At 38.5% G+C, this 23770-nt stretch overlaps 1 protein-coding gene across 1 annotated transcript in view; it reads left to right on the top strand.

The window, feature by feature from the left end:
* Positions 1 to 23770, top strand: part of MRPS5 (mitochondrial ribosomal protein S5) — a 65088-nt gene that overhangs the window by 2575 nt on the left and 38743 nt on the right. Inside the window, exons 2-5 of the mRNA XM_014964376.1 lie at positions 5247 to 5384; positions 17630 to 17755; positions 18102 to 18335; positions 21389 to 21423. Of these exons, the coding sequence (XP_014819862.1) occupies positions 5247 to 5384; positions 17630 to 17755; positions 18102 to 18335; positions 21389 to 21423 (533 nt within the window). The remainder of the gene's footprint in view (positions 1 to 5246; positions 5385 to 17629; positions 17756 to 18101; positions 18336 to 21388; positions 21424 to 23770) is intronic.

Here is a 23770-nt window from a genome sequence, read left to right as displayed (position 1 = left end):
AGAAAATTAAAGAATTTTCATTATACAGTTGTTTCAAGGAGCGAATACTACTAAGGTGTTTGACACACCCTTAGGGCGGTGTAGGTGTAGTTATTGCAGGGTGCCTTAGCTTTTTTATTGCCAAGTGCTCTCCATTTGTAGCTTTGCCACCTGCTTTGCTGCTCTGTCCCCTTTCACCCCAGCTGCTGTGGCATTGTTGTAGAGCCTTTGGGGCAGTATTTCCCCTTTGTTTTCATGCTGTTGTCCTTATGACCTTGCAGCTGTGAATCCCAGTAGCATTTGGTGGGTTCTTCTAGGTACCAACTGGCAGGATCAGGAAAAACTGCTCTTCTTCCATTTGCTTTCCTCTGGCTTGTAGGTTTTGGATTGGTAAGTGTTTTCATAGCGCCAACCAGCCTGCAAGTATCCAGTGAGGAGTCTAACAAGGGGCCTGATGAAAAGTATATATGTACTATAGAAAATTCTCCAGGTTTTTTTAGCTTCTGCAGTTCTCTAAAAACTCCACTCCTGGAAAAAAAAAACCCCAAACTCTAAGCAGTTAATGAATTTCTGGTCTCTTTTCTTCCTCAGAGCTATCTATAATGAAATGATACCCGTTCTGTAGTCAAATTGTAGTTAAAGCCTGAGCATTCAGGGAGGTTTGAAAGCAGGGCAGTGGTGGAAATTTTCACTGTCTAGCCACAGAGTATATCCTAATAAAATCCCAAGATTTCTTGCAAGCAGACCAGGAAAAGTAAAAGGCCACAACTGCGTCTAAATAATTTGTTAAAATAGTCTGTTTCTTTTGGGGTGTGACGCTCTAATACTCCTCTAATTTGATTACCTTGGTGTTCCATCCTTAGCCCAAGTAGATAGTGATCCTTTATGTGTGCATTTTAAATGCATGGTCTTTAGCTTGAGAAGTTAAGTTCTTCACATCTAGATTTTTCCAAGGTAGCTGGAGTTTTTTTTTAAAAAAAGATTGTGTCACTGCAAAGATTTCATTAGGGTGCGGGCCTCTCTTGAGCACTTGTGAGATGATATGAAAGAAATAGTAATGATTCTGAAGTGTCTTCCCTGTTGCGATTGTTTTGTATGAATGTGTTATTTCTGTGTGTAACAGTTTGAGTAAAAAGCAGCAAGTGAAATGTTAAACAGAAAAAACCTCCTCAAAACTTTATTGCCCATTAGAGGCAAAGTTAATAGTGCTTGGTATCTTCAGATCTGCAATTTGGAATTTAATCAGAACATCTTCTGTTTTCTTGTGATTATTTCAGCTAGAGCCTCCCATGTGTATGTCTGGAATTATACTTGGGCAATTTTTCCTGAAGTTCTAATTATAACCACACAATAAGCATCTTGATAGCTCTTTTTAATTTTTTTTTTTCTTTACAATGAAGTTCTCACCACTGAAGCCAACTTCATGTGGTGTTTCTTTCTCAGGTAGGGAACGGAGTAAGAACAGTTTTCTGTATTTAATTCCTGTGGAAAACTATTATGGGAGTAGAAGGGATTATTAAATTGTTGCCAGTTGTTTAAAAAAAAATAATAAATTAGAGCTCAGGTTTGCAGTACACTGCATTCACTGGTAAAGCAAATACGTGGCTGTTGAGCCCGACTGTGGGCATTGTGTGTGGTGACAGATGCTGCACCCTGCGCATAAATCTCCTAAAGGTGGCATGTTAAACCAACAGGGAATTGAAATAAACGTTAGGAAAGTTATAGTGAAATGGGTACAATAAAGTAGTAGACTCGTATATGAGCTAGGGTGACTGTTTGAAAGAAAACCATTGGGAATTTAAAGTTTGCAGAAATAAGACTGTTGACCCCTCTCTTGAGATTCATTCTTCTGTTGCATATTGTTAGAAAAATGAAATGGGTCTATAGAGGTTTTGTTAAGTGAAGTTTTAGTGCTGAATATATGTATATACCTGCATAAAATTTCGTATTTAGCCAACAAAAGACAACACTTAATAGTCACAGCAGGTTTTAATTGTAATGTTCACAGCAGGGAAGTCTCACTGAGGAGTTAATTTTAGGTTAATACAGAGCATGGCTTAAATACAGTAAGCATGCCTTTTTTTTTTTTTTCTGCTTTGTTGACATATCTTTTGCCAGTGGGAAGACATCAGTCCAGCATTTATGACGTATCTTGCTTTACTAACAATTCAGGTTTGAATAGCTTATTGTAAGAAACACTCCAGATCCATCGTGGATGTTTGGAGGATTTATAGGGAATGAGGATATGATGCATTAACTATACATACTTACATGTCAAATGCTGTCTTATTGAGATATGACATTTCAACCTGCTTACATGCCCTAAATATTCTCATTCTTTGCTCTCTCTCCTTTCAAAGTCTCTATTCCCTTGGTAGCAGTATGCGTACAGAAGTGTGTGGGTATACGTTATTAAATACCAGCACTCAGTATTTCAGATTTTGGGAATCGTGTGGGTTTGGGGTGGGGTTTTTTTGCCACATCTTCCTCCTCTCTCTTTTGTCCTGCTGCCATTCAGAGACCCAAACACTCTCATTCCTCAGTGTCTAGAATACAGTCAACACAGCCCCTGGGCTTCCCTAGGCATAGAATTTTGATTGCCACCTCAGAACTGGGGTTTTCTCACTGCCAGTCTTAAAAGTATAAGTTCCTCTCACTTTAAAAAAGATTGAATCCGTAAAGAAAATAAGAGAATTTTCAGTGGTTTCAGTGAAGCCAGGATCTCACCCTGGGCTTTGACAACTTCTGTTATGAATTTATATTCATATATATGTCGAGAAGGGTCACGAGAAATACCATATGAACAGCTGAGTAGGCTGGGACTTCACAACCTGGAAAAGGCTTCCTGGGGAAGTATGAGAGAAGTCTACTAAATCGTAGGTGGAATGGATAGGAATTGGCTTTCTCTTCCAATCTGACAAGTAGGCCATGGAGCTAACGTCTTGAGTGTCTTGACAGGCTGAAAATACTAATAATAATTTTTAAAAAGCATCTGGTTCATTATGTGGTGAGCAGTAGATGTGTAGAACTCCTTACCAAGGAGTGTTGCGGATGGAAGATGTCCACATGGTTTTGAGGAAAGCATTTGTACTGAAAGTAGTCAGAGACTGAGGAACACAAAGGAGGACCATATTGTACGTATTTACTCACTTTTTGCTCTTTCCCAGGCAGATGTTTATAGTGCTTAGTGGAGACAAAATACCCAGCCTGAACCAATGCATCTGCTCATAAACATCCAGATTATTTTTTTCCTTGTTTTTCTCAAGAAGTTGTCAAGAACTAGAAGTTGTGAAGTCTTTGTAGAAGGTTATTCAAGGAAGTTATCAGTAGATGTACTCATGTATGGGAAAAGATCATTCATAGGCCAACAGGAAGCATGTGAAGTGGGGAAAAGTGTGCTGCTTTGAGGTATGACAGACTTTGTAAGTGCATGAAGAAGACGGGATTTGATTTTGCAAGTTATTTTGAAGCAATTTTCAGTGGTAGGCAATTATAAGGTACAACAAGGGAAATTATAAATACTGCTACATGGTGCAATTTTGAATTAGTTGTAGATACATGATGGTGTTATTTTTAAAAAAATAACTTCTTCAATTGCATGCCATTCCAAAAAGTAGATCAATACCTTACGTGAAAGTTATTCTCAGATGAACTGTTTAGTCTTGCAGATTAACATTTTGTCATTAAATGCACATTAAAAACATAAAACAGTTCCGAAATTGTGTGTGCTTATAGAGTTATCATTAACATTGTCTGTGTGGTTTGGGTGAGGAGGGACTGCTCCTTCAGTGGCAGTTTGAAGTGTGAGAAGTGTTTGAGTAGCGACGAGCATATTGTTGGTGTGTGTCTCATGCTATCACTTGTGATATGTTCTGATTCTCTGGGAATTAAACCAGATATTTAAGAATCTTCTATTCCTCTTTTTCCGCTTTTGTGTTTCTAGGCTGCTTTTTATTGTGTTAAAATTAATAGTTTTCCACAAAAGTTTCATAATGGAGTTTTATTGTCAACTTTAACTTTCCATAGGAATAAAAGGGGATAAATTCACATTTTAAGACTACTTTGTGAGAAATTTTTTAGAACTTCTTGCTACTTTACCCCAGGTATATGAACTGATTGTTATTTGCCTAAAAGGAGCTATTGCCCTGTCTTCAAGAAATAGATTGCTGTTTTATTAATACTGGTTGCTAACAGAACATGACAGAAAAGCTTATCGTCTGCTTTTAAAATCTAGCTGTAAAGGTTGAATTTAATGTAGTTTAGGAAGAAATAGATTTTTAATATTTTTTAATTATAATTTTCTGAATAACATGTTGAATAATTGATTTCAAGACAGTATAGCCCTTTTTAGTTTGTTGAATATGCACGGTGTTTGGAGTGATCGATTACAGCAGTAGAAAAAATATGGAATCCTTACTTCTGAAGAACCACCTCTCTGTGCCAGTCAATAAATGAGAGTATATCTTGCTTTCAGTATTGTAGGTAAGCACCTGAGCCCTAGCAGATTTTATGTGCTCCTTTTAGCTAAAAGAATAGCAACCTTTCTGCATTAGCTGAGCCACCTGGCAGAAAATGCACCACCGTGTACGCTCTGTGGAAGTAAACTGTTTTGGAGATGCTCAGAGCACATGTAATTGACTGGCTGGGTAATAATCAAATAGGGAGGGCCATGGGGAAGGTACGTTCACCTTTCAGGATGCCAGAGTGTAAGTCAGGTTCACAAAGTTGCATAAACACAGACCAGTTGAGGTTGGAAGCCTCTGGAGATCATCTTTCAGATGGAGCATGATGGAAACCTTCCCTGCTTTGAGCAGGGTCAACTAGAGTAAATTACCCAGAACCATGTTCGATTGACAGTGGGGAAAAAAAAAATGTTTTCTTATGTTCAGATGGGATTTTGTGTTTTTAAATTTGCGCCCATTGTTTCTTGTCCTGACGCTGGTCACTGGTGAGAAGAGGCTGGCTCTGTCTTCTTTATAACCCCCCTTTGGATATTCCCACTCTAGCGGCAATATGTTAGAACCCTTCTAGCCTTCTTCTCTTCATGACATTTTCTATTGCAATATTTCCCCTCCCTCCTTCCTGCAACTCACTTTGCACTTCAAGACGGAAGGTTCAAGTCTGACTCCCTTTGGAAACTAAACTGTATGAGTAAATATTACTGTTTGTTTTTTTTTTTTCTTTCTTCTGCTGTGTGTATTTGCAGGAAATGCTTTCTTTTAAAGAAGGTGTCCTGTATCTAAACACCTTTCTGTCTTCATTCTCAGGGTTTGCTTCCGTGCCAGCGAAAGGGAGTTGCTGTTCATATTCTAGCCTGTCGTGGGCCTTCCAGACACGGTGTTCCATCTCTGCCCCCTGGAATGTGACAGTCCAGCAATGCAGACGGAGCAGTTTCTTCAATACGTGTAAGTCTTGAGTTGGATTAAAGTTATTATCTGTAATAAACAGAAGGAGGAAAAAAAATTTTGCTTTGGAGAGATACAATCATGAAAATCTATGTATAGTAGCTTTTTGTATCTACTCTAATTATGTATCTCCTAAGATTACAGTTGCAGCTACAGCTATTGACGGAAGTGCATGCACAGGGTCAGTTTATTATCTTTTAATAGCAAGCAAGGGTTTGGTTTATGTCACAGTGAATCCACCTAATATATGTCATTGGGTGGAAAGGCAAAACACCTTCCCCTCTGTTTCCTACTCCTTTATTGAGAATATAAATAGTGTGTTTATTTTCCAAATAATATTTGAGCCACAGGCAAGAGATACTGTTCAAGCTGTGCTGTCTCAAAAATGAAGTAACTGAAATGCAATAATGTGTTAAACAAAAACTGCTGATAATGTCCTGCTGCTTGCCTGGCCGGGGGCAGTATTTTCCTCCAGTCCTGAAAGGAATTACGCATGTGCTTAACATGATTGAGAAGTGCTGGCTGTTTAGATTCCTGCTTGGGACTGTGAACCGAGGGAGATGATGGGCCATTCTGCCTGCTCTGTGATTCCTTATCCTGTCCCACAGGGGAAGAGAAGGAACAGCATGAACATAATCTCTGGAGGAGGTAACCGCAGCAGTTTGAGAGTCAGAGTTGGCTGTTTGTACTGCGTAAAATGTAAGAGCATTGCAAAATTAGGCTTTCAGAACTGGTGATGTCTTCCTGTTCTTCTCAACATCTGAGTGGGAGAATATTGTATTTGTTTTCTTTACATTTGCTAAAGAAATGGGGTTGAAGCCATCATGCTGGCTGGCTGTTTTGTCTTATCCAGTAATTTTTGAACCATTGACTGATTTTAAACCACTGAGGGAAGAGAGGTCTCAAAAGACCTGCAAAAGGCTGCCGTGTGAGCCAGAGGGTCTGCGTGGTAATGGTTTTGTAAGGATGCCAACTGCAGGAAAAATTCATTTAGAACATCTAGGCACTGAAGCAGTCACAAGGTAAGAATATGCAAGAAGTTATTTTAAATTTAAAATATAGCACTGCAAGCGATTGCAGTGTGATTACAATTTATAGGTTAGGTGTTTCCTTAATTATTCTTGTTTTTGTGTTCACAAAGTCTACATGAGAACTGTTTTACCAGGAAATTTGCAGCTGTCTTCTTAGATGACTGAATTAAAAATGTTTGCTGTGACGGCATCCTGTTTACTTAAGTCAATTGTTTGACTTAAGAAAATTTTAAACAAATTAGATTTAGGCAAGCTACCTAAAAATATTGGTTAATAGATAAGATGCAACAGCTTGGAAGAATTTCAGTATATCTCCTTTATGTATTCAGCAGAGACAGTGGCCGTCAGATTTGGAAGATTTGAGGGGTTTATATTTTGAAGGACAGTTATTCTAAGAACTGTTTCTCTTACAGAAGAAAAAATAAAATCTTCAAAATTCAAATGAGGTAGATATTAACAGTATAAATCACTCATACCCTGTAGCAGTGCAGTTGCTTCAGAAGTGGTAACATTAAAAATGCACATTTTAGGTGAAAATTTTCAGGTGAAGTGTCAACCTAATGACAGTCCTTTGCGACTGAGAAAGGTGACTGTACTTTTCTATCTCATTCTCTTCTGTCATACTTCAAAAAATATTAACATGCTCCTGTTGATATGGTCATCTGTACCTTCAACGTAACTATTTAAAGTAGTTTAACTCATTTAAATAGAAGGCATTAAATTAAATGAGAGGAATTGCAGTTATCCTGGGCAGTCTGGGATCCTTAGCCCGATAGCTGCCTCCTGCAGCTCTAACAGAAACGTGCACAGGGCTTTGTTCTTGTCCAGTGGTATATTTCAGTGAGTTTGCAATGAAGTAATTGCAAATGATCTTTGTTATGCCTGGCTTTGCTTCTGCCCTTCCCTCCTTTCTCCTTTCCATACTCCCCACCATGGGAAACGATTCAGTTTCCATTTACTTATCAATTTCATAAGCTTATTTAGAGATGTGGAAGGGCCTGAGGTTTTTTCAGATCATGTTTAAAAAATAACTTAGCTTCCCCTGAAAAGTCTTGCCTCCTTTTTTCAGTGTGTCTCCATGGACCTGGTATTCGCAGGTTATGTCTTGCTTGTGCCTGTTTCAGTCCAGGTTCTGTCTGGGAGGACAGATCCATTTTCCTTGTTCCCAGTACATTTCTGTGCTCTCGCACAGGCTGGGAAATCCCACTAATCCAGACTTCCTGAACAGATGCTTAAGCTTCAGTTGTTGAGAAACATTGATAAAAAGTGCTATATGTTTAATGGAAGAGGTAGGTATCTGGGTGACCTGTAGATGAGGAAAATGTGAGATATAGAGTGTTTACATTCGATAGCCACAGAATTGGGTTGAATGTCATTGAGATGTCATTCCTGAAGGCAGCAGAGAGAGGCACGTGGACGTGTCGTGAATACTGAAATGACTTGATGATGGCCCAGCCGAAGGAGTTATCTTTGACCCCAATCATCCAAACCAGCAAGCATAAGTTTCTCAACATCTGTTGTGTATCTGAGTGTATGTGAGAATAAAGGACTTTTATTTGATGCTGGAACTACATAAAAATTATGCTTTCCTACTTGCAGTATTAATTCTATTAGCTACCCTTGGGAACAAATGAAAAGAGCAACTTAATGTCTCTGTTGCTAGGTGATGTTTCCTCTTAGGTTAGAATACAGAATAGGGAATATGATGATTTTTCAGAGGTTATAGAACTAGGTTGTTACAATCAAAGGAGAATCCTTTAGACCAACAGTATAAAATCATACTGACAGTGACACGTTTTGTCTCTGGAGGCTTTGCTTACTGGAAGCAGTTGTACTCAGTACAAATCTCTGTGTTTGTGTTCTTTATTGGAAACATCGGTTCCTGAAAGCCTGCTCCTTGATTATATTTTATATTAAATTTTTGTAGTCCTGCATGAGTTTTATTTGGATTAAATTTGTTCATTTTTTCTACCATGCCTAATTTGAGGATCAGGGTGAAAAAAATATTTTTTTTTTTTATTATTTTTGAAGAATTTTTTTTTCAGTATGAACACTCCAAATTAACAGTTACTTGTCATTGTCAGTAGTAACATATGAAGAGTTTTGATGTTTCAGCATTATGGATGTAAAAAGCTCCAAATATACAGCTGCTTTTATTTTTTTTTCCCGTTTTACAAGGCGGATGCCTGTGTGTGCATGTGTGTTTTCAGTAAGGAAAAAAGGAGTGAATATTACAAGCCTTACAGTTAATTGTACTTAATGGGATGGTCTATTTTACTTGGTTTTGATTTATTACTGTGCACTGTAGCATTTGTGAAGGCACTTTGGCCTCTGTTTTTCATTTTGTTTTGAGGAAATGAGCCAGGCCAATGGTGTTTAGTTTGCAAACCTCACTGAAATCTCTGTTCTCCATATCCATCTGGTGACACTGAGGCCAGCTTCAAAATACTTATTATTTAAAAAAAAACAAACTGCAGATGAAAGCTTTAATAATCAGCAACCTTCCGAAAATGGTAGCATTTACAGCAGCTCCTATTAGCTATGTTAAGGTCCTGTTTATTTATTAAGTTGTTATTAGAAAAGCAATACAATTTCTCAGATGTTTGTCAGGATAATTTACAGCTGTTTTGGTTCTTTGTTTAAGCTAAGAAGTTTTTAGTCTGTTAATGACTGGGTTTCTAACTGAATTTATTCAGGATTTGAATTCTGACTAACCTGAAAATCCCACGTCTGCAGCTTCCTGCTGGCGTTGTGCTAAATTGTCAGTTTTAGAAAATGTCGAATTGTTAACACCGAGTGCGCTGTGAAGTGTGCTCAAGGTTTGCCGGTGAGTGGTGTTTTTCACTGGGTCTGTGTAGCAGTATGAATGCATCTTTCAGAATAATGTTTTCCAGCTCCAGAGGTTTTGTTGTACTACCATAATGCAATAGGTTTGTTTCTGGGTTTGAGGAAGTTGCCCAGAACTTTCTCATGCTATTCTATGGGAATAATAGTTTATAGGCATCTTTTGCTGCCAACAAATTTGCAAACACACCTAAACTAATTTTTTTCTGCAATCCACATAATGAGAACTTTTGCAGGTTTTTTTATTGTATTATTTAACTTCTGTGAATAGGCAGGTAGAGCTTCAGCCTTGTATTAGGAAAAACAAACACAAGCCAGAAAGTTTGTTAGCAGATTATGTTTTTTCAGGTTGTGCTATTGTGGAGATCCAGCCAGCAGTCAGAAGCAGAAATGAGCTTACGTTTTCAGTGGAGACATTTAATCTATGTGCAGTTCTAATTTTCAGACTGTGAAGTTTATCTAAAACTGTTTTATATCCGTCCCATGGTACTGGTCTCTTACTCAGGTTCCTCTTTATGGTCTTGCAGTAGTCATTATCTTTCTCAGACATTTCAATGTCCAGCTTCTTGCAGTTCCACAGTTTGACACCCCCTGCTATCCAAATTAATTTTGAGTCCCTCAGTAGTGGGCTGTCTGGCCTGAATGCTTTCTATTCTCTACTTCTTAGGTCTGAATAAAGGCCCTGGAGCTAACAGGTCATGTCCTCGGAAGATGACATCTTAAGAGGCTTGAGGCAGAGTTGCAAAGGGCAACACGTGTTTTGCTAAAGCAGCCCTTTTTTTTTTTTAATGCATCACTGGGGAGGGGCAGTTTTTTATCTTCTTGTTTTTCAGCAGAACTCGGCTTCATACACTTCCATTTAGAATGTAAGGGGTCTTTTTGCAGTTGAGGAAAACACTGTTTTGACCATGGTTACTTAAGAAACTTGAGAGTAATCCAGCACTGTATCTCATTTCTTACTGATCCATGTTTTTCTGCTTGCAGACTCGGATTAGACAGGCAGCCACGAAACTGTGATGTTACATGATGGCAGTGGCAGTTCAGAGATAAGGAAATAGCAAAGGTAGTTCTCATTTTGGATGAACACACTGATTTTGATGAAACTGCTTTAGAATCTTTCATGCAGTAAGTGATCCATCCAGTATTAGTATGCTGTTGTTCCATTTTTCTCTCATAAATAAATCTGTTTGTATTATCATCTGCACAATATTCCCTTTTGAATTGTGGAGAGACGGTTCAACCTATTAAAAGAGTTAAATAGTTAATATTTTAACTAGTTAATAGTTAGATAAGTATCTTTAAACAGGCTAAGTCTTAAGGTCTTCCACTTTTAAAACTATCAGGAAAACGCTGTGTTAGAAACATAGTTTGTGAGGAATAACTGCTGGTATGGACTGAGCTGACAGTTTTTGAACAGTATCTGCAGAAAAAAGCTTTATGCTCAGTTGTTAGAAATATATTATTTCATAATGTGTTTGCAAAGGAGTAAAAAAAAAGCCAGCTACTTCTGTTGCTGTAGTTCTGCCAGTCTCATTGATGGGTGTGAGTTCATTAAAAATCTGAGCTCTATTTAACTTCTTTATACTGGTTCTTGTTGGTTTTTTGCTTCTGCTTCACTGTGATTTTTGCCTTTGTAGGCCTAATCTGTTTAAAATAGCCTCTTAACATGTTACTATTAGTTTTTGCTTGGATTTTTGTGTACTGTAGTTCTGTTCTGTAAGCTGCAACTTGTAGTCCCTTTTTACATGGAAAAGACAAGGGGTGATGGGTACAAGTTACTCCAGGAGAGATTCCGATTGGCACAAGAGAAAAATTTTTCACACTGGGGACCATCAGCCATTGGAAAAGAATAATCTCCGCAGGGAAGTGGTGGATTCCCCAACATAGGACACTTTTAAGATTCAGCTGGGCAGGGAGCTGGGCCATCTTGTCTAGACTGTGCTTTTGCCAAGGAAGGTTGGACTAGATGATCCTTGAGGTCCTTTCCAACCTGGAATTCTGTGATTCTATGATTGTATATGCAGTTTATATGCCATATTAGGGAATATGCGCTTTACTAGGGAACGTGGAATTTCAGACTGAAATGCTATTCTTGTATGTGTTGCCACTGGAAAGCCTGCTCTGGCAGGGTTTCTTACCTGGGGTTGCCTGAGTATTGAAGTTTTTATTATAGACCCAGGTTTAGGCTGCTTTTCTCACCTTGGCTCTGAAATTTTGAGAGGGAAGGCACTATTATTCTTTGCTTCTCAGACATGAGAATTTTTTCTACTTACATGAGATGGCTCAGAAAATCTTGTTCTCTTCCCAGTTCTGTTACAGAAAAAATTAACTGCCATTGTGCTTTCTAGGCTTCTGAAGAATACTGCCATTTTACAAGGAAAGCCTAATGTTTAGAACTCTTGGAGGTTATTTCAGTTAGCCCTGATGAAACAGGGTTGCAGTTGTCTTATTTGGAGAGATAATAAAACCCAGTTTAATTGGAATAATCCAGCTCTGCCTCTTCCTCAGTGATGAGACTGCTTACTGATTTAGTTTCATCATCCGTGCCATGTTAAAAATTCTTATTTGATGGGATATCAAATTATTTTCAGTTGAATTGTCACTGAGAACTTCTGTAATTTAAAAGTGAGTGGATTATGGTGTTCACTTCAATACCAGTATTATATATTAGCTATATAATCAAAGTGGTAGGATGATTGACTTCATTATCTTTCTGGACTCTCAGCACATCCTGCTTGAGAAGGATGGCTTAATACTAATTGTTCATGAATACTGCCAGAATGATCTCTCTCTTGAGGCTTTGCCTGTTCAGAAGGAACACTGAAATGCAATTCTCAGTAGTGAAGAATTTGTTTATAAGCTGTCTGGGACACGAGTGGACTTTTTGCTGTTTCATAGCTCTTACCAGAGATGCACTTCCTTACAGTGTTGGCCATAGCAGTAGCTTTGTGAAAGCACAGCTGTGTCAGAGAACAGAAGAGTGGGTAGTGGGTTGTTTTTCTTACCTGTTTAATACTTGGCCTATTCTTAATCATTCCTCAAGAGCTTCCAGTTGTGGTGAGGTAATAGGAAAACATGTTTTTTCTAAGAACTTATGGAGTCCATATTGGGTTTTTTTTTTCAGAAATGTCTTTCAAAAACAACAGATACTGAATATGAAAATTATGCTTTACAGTAGTGTCTTAGAGGAGTAAGTTCAAAATTAACTTCTAGAACATGCGAAAAACCTTGTCTCATCAGACCGAATGTCCATCAAACTGGGCATCCTGTCTCCAACAGCAGTTGATGCTATGGGAAGAAGGTAAGGATTGGATGTGTATGTAGGAATGCTTCCTTAGAAAAACCCGACAGACTTCAGTGATTTGTGACACAGAATTTTTTAAATTTATAGTTCTAGGTGGCTTTTTTTCTTCTGTGAAATGTTGGGCTGCTTTTGAACCCATGTAATGCACAAGAGTGCATTCTCTTGGGTAAGCATGTGCTCGTCAGAGAAGGCAAGGTCAAGGAAATGCCCTCTGCACACAAGTATAGTGAGGTTTGTGAGACTTGGCTCCTAGAGGAGTTGATTGTTAAGCCTTTGACCTGCCTCCAAGAAGAAATGTCTTCTTGTGGTCATTAAGCAGCTGAGTCTAGACTGTGTGATTTATCCTGCAATTTCTAATAGGATACGTAAGCAGCACATTCCCTTTGCAGGCGCATTTTCATATTTCATGTCTGTGAAGTACTTTTTCCAAATCCTGGTTTTGTTTGGAGATGGTGCCAAAACCATTGGTATCAGGAGAAGGAAAGTGGTTGAAATATCATACCTTTTTAGAATTCATCTACTAATAGAAGTATGTATTCCAAGCTGAAACTTGGGAGAGAATGTTAGTGATTGAAAGACCTGACTTAAGGTTCCTTAAGATAACTTAAGTTCCTGAAGGTAATACAGATGCATAGATGTAATGGCATTAGTGGGCATAAGTATGTTGAGAGAAGCATGTTTATTATACCATGTTCATTAGTCTTTTTTTTATGTCATTAATATTAATGCCCTTGAATCTCTGCTGCTGTGCTGCCACAAGGCTATTTGTCATCAAAAAAAACTTAAGGAAAAATGGCTTGTAACTAGAAGTGAGCCTACTTAGCTGTTTTACAAAGTTGATCCTTCCATCTCCTTTTACTCCCTTCAATTTTCCAACTTATTGCTATTTGTCTTTTGCTGTAGTTCATATTCTAAGCAAGCTGGGAACTCATCTTGCAGGAGGCAAAGAAATCTGCTTTCAATCTCCATTTATCAGGATCTAGGATACTTTTTTTCTGATATGATTTACAGCCTTTTTGGTAATACTTGTGAGTTACTGAGGTGTAGTCTAATATTCATGTTCCTCTGAAGTAAGGTCTAGGGCTGTCTGGTTCCTGAAATTCAGGGATAGTATAAAAAGACACAAAACCAAATCCTTTTCAAAATACTATAAACATCTTTTACGTAGATTAAGCAGAATGGAGTGCTCTAATACAAACTTACTATTGGCAGTTGTTAGCGATCGGCTTGTATGCTTTCAGCAAAATTCAGTAGTGGATCTTCTTCTAGGTCATAAATTAAAATCTTATATATGACTTTTTTTTTTTTTTTGGTAACTGACTAAAAAAAGAGTGGCGCCTTTCGTGACTGGGTCTATTTTATCTCTGGAAGAATGCAGGCAGCCTCTCATTTTATAAAGGCAAAATAAAGACAAGGTCACAAATCACTAAGAGACTGCATACCTACTGTCCTGTCTTCATTTTGGAGCATTTCTGCAAATGTGGAAAGCACTACAGTAACCCTCATTTCTGTTTGGGTTATTTCTTCCTCTACGAGACCTGTCACCTGCCTCTGTATGTGTTCTTCAACCATCTTGGTGCTTTGCTGCCAAGCTGATGGTCAGATTTTTATTATTTTCTTCATCACTGTGTTGTCTGTCTGTCGTAAGCAATGTTCCCACCACCGTAATCTTCTTGACTGCAGCCTATCCCGTCCATATTCTGTTCTTGTCATGTTGTTTTAAAATCAGTGAGATATCTGCCATCTTACACAGAACTCCCAGCTCTGTAGCCCCGCAGGCTCCTGATGTGTTTTGTTAAAATCAGGATACATAATGATATTTTTATAAAGTGATTAGATGAACTGCATTCTGGTACCAAACGTGACGTTTTCCTCTGCTTCTAATTTTGTCAGAATTTGTGTGGTGCTTGAGGCCAAAACTGGACTTAGCCTGACCTCATCTTGCTGAGTCTGTTGGCATTGAGATGGTACAAAACAGTCTCCTCACTCAGTGACTTTTGCTGCTTTCCTCTACCAGAGTTAAGTGACTTTATCGTACAGATGTTTAGGATACAGGTCAAAGTGCTGGGGTTTTTCTTTGAGTGTATTACCAGCTCAGGAGCTCTTTCTTCTTGTCTCCTCGTTGCTGCCCCTTTGCAGCCTTTGTGAGGCCACACAAACTGCAGCAGTTGGGGAACTCTTCCAGCTTAAAAATAGCATTGCAAAGCAAAATGTAAATACCTTTATTGAAATTCCTTGTTTCCAGGCTAGCAGGATGATCATAACAGAAAAAGAAATCACTCGTTATGCAATGTTTTCTGAATAAGCTAAGACGCTTAACATGGTTGATTGTCAGCCTTCCAATTCATACAGAATTCCATGGGGTTGGAAGGGACCTCTGGAGATCATCTAGTCCAACCCCCTGTCAGAGCAGGACCACCCAGAGCAGGTTGCACATGAATGTGTCCAGGTGGGTTTGGAATGTCTCCAGAGAAGAAGACACCACCACCTCTCTGGGCAGCCTCTGCCAGGGCTCTGCCACCATCAAAGTGAAGAAGCTCCTCCTCATGTTTAGGTGGAACTTCTTATCTTCAAGTTTGTGCCCATTTCCTCTTGTCCTGTCCCTGGGCACCACTGAAAAAAGACCGTCCCCATCCTCTTGACACCCTCCCTTTAAGTATTTATAAGCATTGGTCAGATCCCCCCTCAGTTTTCTCTTCTCCAGACTAAAAAGACCCAAGTCCCTCAGCCTCTCCTCGTAAGGGAGATGCTCCAGGCCCCCATCATCTCTGTAGCCCTCTGCTGTCCCCTCTCCAGCAGTTCCCTGTCCTCCTTGAACAGCAGGCCTGTGGTCCCCTTGAGTACACCCAAAGCTGCAGCATACATTGCCTGCTAACCACACATCTTTTCCTAAACTGAACTTTAACGTAGTGTTATCTCAGGGCAATATCCACTCACTGCTTGTAGACAGTCTAGTACCTGTCACAGTTTGATTTTCTTGAAGGGAAGATGCTGAGTCAGCAATGCAGTTTTACTGTTTAGTGAGTTCTGTGCAGCCGAAGATTTTTTGTTTGTTTGTTTGCGTTTAGCACACAGCTGTATGCATCAGTTTGTTGTAATCAGCTGGAAATTTTTTAGTGGCTCACAGTTCAGACACTAGTTTCAAGCCATTTGTTGCAGTAACTGTTTGTGGGATTATTTTTTTTTTTAACTATAAATCTCTGGACATTAGGGTTCACTTGAATGTCTAGAAAAGAGAGTGTAATTTCAAATAGAAATTTCTTTTGTACAGGGACTAAAGCCTACTCAGGAGCAAGCACAATTCTTGCCTCACAGAAGGCAAAGAGGTGTGTTAAATGTTAAGAAGTGTGATAAATGTTATTGTTATGTGCAATCTGTGGGCATTTCTACTTGTCTGTAATGCACAATTTCTATTTGTCTGTAATACATATGAAATCTGTATGACATATTTTGGCTTGTTGTACTTTTCATACAGTATGTTATTTGGGGTATGTAGTGACTTTCTAGGCTATTTTGCTCTTGTCCATCTTGAGGGAATATAACTTTGTAGCTTCCTGGACTTGTGTGGTTGTGTGTCCTTCCCCGTATGCTTGCTTTCCAGTGTACTGAGCTTTGATTACTTGTCTCAGGATTGTGTTTTTCAAAAAAAAGAATCACAGTTATGCATCCCACCTTGAAAGGATTTTTGACTGAAAAGACAGGCGTCGTACCTTTGGAAGAGCCAGCTTCACACCTTATGCAAACGTAACTCAATACAAAAATGAGGCTGGGCACATTGCGGGACCTCTGGATGTCCTGGATAACTCCTGTCTCTCAGCGTGTTGTCCCTGTAGCAGTTCCAATGTGTTTGCTGGTCCGTGGGGTAGGATCTCTCACGTGTTAATCCAAAAAGCATGAACTTCTTGTGGGAAAACTGGCTGAAAGCATTTACTGACTTTTTTCTGTCTACTTTTAAATAAACAAAATCGGTTTCTGATCAGAGGAGACAAGGGATATAAACTGCCATGGTAACATCACCCCTGGGTGAAACACATAATAGCATTAATCTGCAAACATAACAATGATGAAGCTTGTGTATTCCATGGCAATAACTTTCTTGGTTAGCATGAAATATTGGCTGTGGTGTCTTCTTCACATCACCAGCTTCGTTTTGGTGTAATTTGTTTTTGTCTAGGTTATGAGGATCATAGAATTATAGAATGGTTTAGGTTGGAAAGGACCTTAAAGACCACCCATTCCCACTCCCCTGCCCTGGGCAGGGACACTTCCCACTAGACCAGGTTGCTCAAAGTCTCTTCCAGACTGGTCTCGAGCTCTTCCAATATCCTGTATTCCCATCAGTTGGCAAATACTAGTTTGTTGTTAACTACAAAATCCACGCTTTCTAAGTCATGCTCTCCTTTGTTGGGTGAAACATCCCAAGACAGTGGACGTCCTGGACATGGCCACTGAGTGTGGAGCTCTCGGAACCTGAGCTCTGTCCTGAGGCTCTTTAGTATCTTACATTCCTTCCTCCTTCCATTCCTTTGCATTTATTCAGGCGATAAGGGGGAGCTTGTGTTTTGTCAGAACATGAAAACAGATGCAGATATGTGGTTTTGGTTAACTTCTTGTGTTTTGTGGCTCTTCAAAGCAGGCTAACCCTTGACTATTTTTAGGGGTGATTCCAGTTAACTATCACTGATATTTATCCTTAGATAAGTGCTTACAGATATTGCTGCTCTGAATTACTAACAAATTGTTTTCTTTTAATGACCTGGGAATTAATACCTTAGTGGTTAGTGTTTAGGAATGTTTGCCTTTAAACTGATTTTGAAAATCCTTATAAAGCTGCGCACCTGGCTGTGTGCCTGTCTGATTGCAGGGATCAGGAGTAGAGGCACATCTCTGTATTACATACATACACACGTCGTAGGAAATCACTGCAGGGCAGTAATCCCACAGTTTACATCCCAGCAAAGATCAAGCAAGAGTTAACATTTCAAGGTGGTTTTTTTTTTGTTCATCTTCACTTTCCAATATAAGCTGTACTTGTCTATTACTTATGAAAGCTTTTTTTATTTCAGTGACAGCTGATGAGCTGTGGAAAGGAGCTTTGGCAGAGACTGGCGTGGGAGTAAAGAAAGGAAGAGGAAAGAGAAGGAAGAAAAAGCTAAGGAAGAATCTCAATAGAGGCCAGGAGATTGGTGAAGGTAGATTCACAAATACAGGGCTGAAGACATGTCTTGACATTTTTGTGTATAGTGTTTCTTGATTTAATAAATTGACAAATTTCTTTTAATTTCCATTAATTTTAATTCCATCCATGATGGAATTAAATCCATCCATGATGTCAGAACTGCTTGAAATATTTTTGTCTTTTAAACAAAATCTTCATATGGTTGTTTAATGTTATTCTTGGGTTTTAAATATAAATTCTGTATCATAAACCACACTTGAAATAACGTGAGAACCTTCCATTTTATTGCATTTTTCCAGTGTGCAGAGTTTCATTCCTAATTTGGCATAAAAATTTAATTTTTCTCTGTTATTTTTAAGGACGTTCTGGTTTCCTCTGGCCTGGTCTTAATGCTCCTGTCATACAAAGCGGGAGAGTCCAGGCAGTTACCCAACGAAAAAAAGAAGAACGAGAGAGAATTCAGTCTGAAATTGTTCAGCAGAGAGATACATGGGAGAAGAAAAGGAAAATAAAAATTAAGAGAGAGGGAGGATGGAGTGGAAAGTGTTGGGGAGGTGTCCTTCTAGATCCTCCTGACCCAGGTCCTAATGGAGGTAAGACCACTGAATATCTGTCTTAGTCTTACTTAGCCTTTCCGATGAGGGGCTTGGAGAAAGTGAGATCCAGACTTTTTCTGTGATTGAAAATGGATTTTATGGTTTTCTTATATGCCCATTCATGAACCAAGACAGCTAAATCAAAGAAGTTGTTGAGTTAACACAAGTGAAATTTGTTAAATCGCTGCTTAGTTTAGTATAGCTGTTAGACTGTTATGTTACAGACTGTGTGATGTTGTACTGCATGAGAGTACTGTGTTATGTTATAGCACTCTTGAAGTACGGAAATACTTTTCTGTGTTCAACGTCAATTGTCTTGAGAATGAAATATAGTTACGGTTTTTTATAGTTTCTTAAAGGAACCTCTGGGATAGATCAGCCTTGTTTTCTAGTTCATATAATAAAATAAGGTTAAAGATGACGTAGTTTGAATGTAGTTACTAGGAGTTATTTATTTATTTATTTGTTGGCTAGTTAAATATCATAGTGAAACTAAAGGTCCTGTACCTTAACTTATTTTACAATGCTGTTATTCAGACCACTAGAAATTCTATAGTAGCTGTTTAACATCTAGAAGCCTAATCCTTCCCAACTAATTAACTATGAAAATGAGTTGTTATTCATATTCAGCTACGTTTTTTCATGTGACGCACTTAATGGTGCTTCTATGTTTATTGTGATCTTTCTGTGGGCTTTTATAGTAAAATGAGCTGGACAGTTGATGTGTTCTAACACTCCTGTTTCAGGCTCCAGTCATTCTAGCAGTTAAGCTGGTACACGTTCTTGGAGCTCTCTTTGTCCAGGAATATGGTCTCCCAGTGCAAGCTTGGATCTTGGAACACATTTTGTAGGAAGTCAGCATAAATGGAAAATTACATACTTGGAATCATAATTATGTTCTCGTCCAATATGTTAAAAAAAAATAAAAATGGAGACATACTGTGGTTTTCAAATCCTTCATTCTTTCAGAGGGATCCTCTTCCACTACGCCTTTACTATGAGTAGAGAAAGAACAGTATTTTGCAGTTGGAAATAAAATTATTTTTTGTCCAAGTTTAGAGTTTCTATGCAACTGAAGAGGCTTCTGAGAAGGAACAGAGTGCCTGTTGGCATTTATATCCTCTGCTGTGAGCTAGAAGTCTGCTTCTTGTAGACTAACAGATCTCTAAATTGTGCCAAGATGCTTGTGTTTATAATCATCTTGGAGGTTATTTGTAAATGCTAAAGCAATGTTTGGTGAGGAAATAAGTCCCCGCTTCTTCACCATTATACTGTTTTCAACCCCCAAGGCTTTCTCCAGAATCTCACTGTGACTCCACAAAATAAAATAAGTATTAAATGCTTTAATTAATACCTGTCTTCAATGTTACACTGAAATAATCTTTCATGAGATGATTGGGAAAACAGAAAGATCTGTTATCTCTTCTGCTTCTTATACCAAGACATTGAATTCTATTCCAGTGTCCATTGTTTTGAAAGTCAGTAGGTTTCAATCCATAGCCAAGCTGATAATAGAACACTATTTGAGGAAACTGTATCTGTATTGAAATATAGATCAATTATAACTGTGCTCTCAATTGCATAAAAGGAAACAAATATGTTTGCAATTTATATTCAGGTGTTGGTGTGGTCATTAGGTTTCATTACCACAGTGAGGAAAAAACTTGAATACAGGTGTGATGTGGAAATGATCTTCATTTTACAGTGCAAAACACCTTAACTGTTACTAGACAAAAGAAATGATGCTGTACATGTGATTGCAAAGACATTTTTTTAGGCAGAATTTGAAATTGATAGAGAAAAAAAAAGGTTTGGCTATGTGATTCTTGATTATTTGAAGAGGCTACGTATTGTTTTGTTTTATCTTCCTCACCTTTCTAGAATTTTACAGAAATATGTGTTCAAGAAATACCTGTGTTTGAATCCTTGTTGATTGTCTAATACAAGTTTAATAATATTCTGAATAATATTGGATAATAGTTTGGTCATAATAGAAGTGACCCATTTGGTGATTTACATTTTTATTTTGTAACCCCTTAGAGCGTTTGCTCGGTGTATATGAAGTTCAGGGTTCATTTACAGTTTTAGAGCAGTATTTAGGGAAGAAGTCATCTTACACTGCCAGCCACTGAAAACCCAAAACTTTCTGTTTTCATAACACAAACATAGATAGTTATTTTCTGTAGCATTTCTGCAGTTAGAAAGAATTAGGAAGAGTATCAGATATAATTTAACAAAAATGCTTCAATGTAAGTGGTAAGTTGCAGTGATTTCCAAAAGGAAGTTTCAGATTTAATTTGGAGAGGCTGTATAGCTTAGCTTGTGATCAAAATATTCATCAGATTCTGAAGATGTCTCTGTTTTTCTGTCAGCTTTGCTTTCTGTGTGATGTTCAAACAAAGCAATTGAATTTGTATGTCTTGCTATACTACGTTAAAAAATTATTATTTTTCTTCCTTTGTGCTATACTACTTATTTAGGTTGGACAGCCTTTAGAGACTGTTGCCATCTTACTTCCCTGCCTTTATGGTACTTAAAAAGATGAGCTATTGATTGCAGCTGGGGGTTCAGGTCTCTAATGGAGCCCAATGAATCTGTTTAACAGCTGTCATCTCTTAATTATAAGAGGAGCTGTGTTGTAATTATAACAAGAGTAGTATTACACTTTCTGGGTAGTTACCATTTTAGTGGTATTTTTAAGCTGGTTTTCTTCACATATGTTGACTTTACTGAAGAAATGAAAAAAAACCCTGTGCTTTGTAAATAAGAGCTATATGCTGTTTATTCAGCAACCTTATTCTGAAAGAGATTGAATGAATGTAGTAAAGCAAAAAAAGCATTTGAGGTCCTTTTAAAAAGAAGCAGCTCATGAAGCTCACTTTAGATACATTTTTTTCAAATTATCCTTACTTTCTACTTACTGTTGACATTAATTTCTAAATTGCAATTACATGAAAATTGTGTCTTTTTAAAGTTATACCACCTATAGGACACTGTACTGATAGACAAGTAATACAAGGAAATGTAATACCCTGTTTTTCTGCCAACAGAAACTTACGAAGATTTTGAAACAAGAGTCATTGAGGTAAGTATTACAGATCTTTTCAAAGATTTTAAATAATTATCACTCTTTTGTATTTAGCTTGCAATTATTTAACCAGTCTTTGCTAAGTCAGGCTTGTGGCCATGGGAATTAGCCTGGTATTCTGTTTCAACTGTGTAACATAAGTCCCCAGTGAAAAGAATGGCAGAGTATCTTCTCTGTTGAAGCTGGGAAAAATATTCCGACAAAATTTCCCATTCATAGTTTTACATCCACTTTGTTGTTGTGCTTATTGACAGTAAGGATGACAGTATGACTGGACTAAGGCAAGTCTTGCTTCCACCCTCATTTCTAAACAGATTATATTGCATCAGCTCACTTTAAAAATGTCTATCAATTGAAAGTAGTAACTGACAAAAGATGTCTGTGTTCCAATATTTTCCTTGTCTCTGATTTTTAGTAAATAAGATCTAGTATATGCTGTAAATCCTTCTATCTTTGCAAGTAATTAGGCTGACTACTACATGCTTATCTCATAAATTTACTCCTGGTTGAACTTCACAGAATAATTCTCTGTACTCTTCAACTCTGTGACTGGCTGACGGGGGCTTCGAAATTGAAGTCTGGAATACTTTGAAGAACAGCCTGTGTGCTGAAATGCATTCCACATGCCCTAGGTATTTAATGAAATATAACAACAAGGCCAAGTGCCAGGATCTTCCCCCGAACTGGGGGTAGAGTGGCTATAGCTGCCTGGCAGAAAATGACCTGGGGGTGGTGGTTGACCACAGCTAAACAGGAGCCAGCAGTGTGGCCAGGTGGCCAAGAAGGCCACCAGCATCCTGGCCTGTGTCAGGAACAGTGTGACCAGCAGGACTGGGGAAGTGACCTTTGTACCAGGCACTGGTGAGGGTCCCACCTTCAGGGCTGTATCCACTTTTGGGCCCCTCACAATAGGAAAGACATTGAGGTGCTGGAGCGGGTCCAGAGAAGGGCAATGGAGCTGGTGAGGGGTCTGGAGCACAAGTCTTGTGAGGAGTGCCAAGCGAGCTGGGGGTGTTCAGCCTGGAGAAAAGGAGGCTGAGGGGAGACCTTCTCGCTCTCTACAACCCCTAGAACAGAGGGTGTAGCCGGGGGGGTTGGTCTCTTCTCCCAAGTCACAGGCGATGGGGCAAGAGGAAACAGCCTCAAGTTGCACCAGGGGAGGTTCAGGTTGGAATTTAGGAAGAATTTCTTCACTGCAAGGGCTGTCAAGCCTTAGAACAGGCTGCCCAGGGAAGTGGTGGAGTCGCCATCCCTGGAGGTATAGAAAAAGACGTGTAAACATGGTGCTGAGGGATGTGGTTTAGTGGTGGACTTGGCAGCACTGGGTGAACGATGGGACTAGATGATCTTTAAAGATCTTTTCAACCTAAGCGATTCTATGATTCTATGAAATCAGCAAATCACCTTAGAATAATTTAGTTGTGGTAAGTTAAGAAGATACATATATTTAATCTCTTACATATCATGATGTTGTCACCTTTTTCAAACATACAATATCTTTTCAGTGTGTAACTGGTTGTATGCAATCCCTTGGTTGGTGTGAAATTATCTTAGCTAACTCCTAAATCCGTGTCACTCAACATATTTGCTGACTGATGGCAAAACTTCAAGCTAAAGGGCAAGGTCCATAATGGTACCAAAGAAAGTTCTTTAGCGACCCAAATTTGTAATGATTTCAACAGAAACACTACTCAAAATGTGGTCAGAGAAGATACTTGTTTCAAAGATGATAAAGATGGATTTTGCTTCAAGAACAAGGTAATGATTTTTTACTGGTAAAATGTGAAGTGGTAGTAACGCAGATACGTGGAACCATGTTACTTCTCTGTGGAGAAGCCATTACTGAAGAAAGCAACTTGCAACTCATTCCAAAGCAGACCATTAACAATCAGTGCTACGCATGCCCACACTATCGCGAGATATTTTATGCTTCCCATTTATCTTATTAGTTTTTCTTTCATTTCAAATACATTAGTTGCTATGGAAACGATAGAACTAGTATAAGCATTATTGGGGGGAATCATAACTTCAGAAATAGATCTCTTGTGACTCATTTGCTCCCAGTCCAGGATCAGATGAATCACAGCATCCAGAAAGGGAGCAGCTCTGGAAGTGAGAAAAATTATTTTCTCTCCAGCCTTGCATTTTCCCTTCTCTTGTGTTGTAATTTTAGTGAGACTTCTGGTAGCAGGGGTCAAGTTACTCCAACTGTCTGTATCCAGAAGTCTGTTTTTTAGGCTACTGAAAGATCTAAGTTTTTTTATTTACCTTTTTTTAAAGACTTAAACAAAGGATGTGGTATTTGCTAAAATAACTGATCCATTAGAAAGCAAAGCCCTCTACG

This window comes from Calidris pugnax, unplaced genomic scaffold (assembly GCF_001431845.1).
Source record: "Calidris pugnax isolate Ruff unplaced genomic scaffold, ASM143184v1 scaffold219, whole genome shotgun sequence".
NCBI lineage: Eukaryota > Metazoa > Chordata > Aves > Charadriiformes > Scolopacidae > Calidris > Calidris pugnax.
The sequence above is the reverse complement of the archived record's forward strand: the minus strand, read 5'-3'. Positions and strand labels throughout refer to the sequence as shown.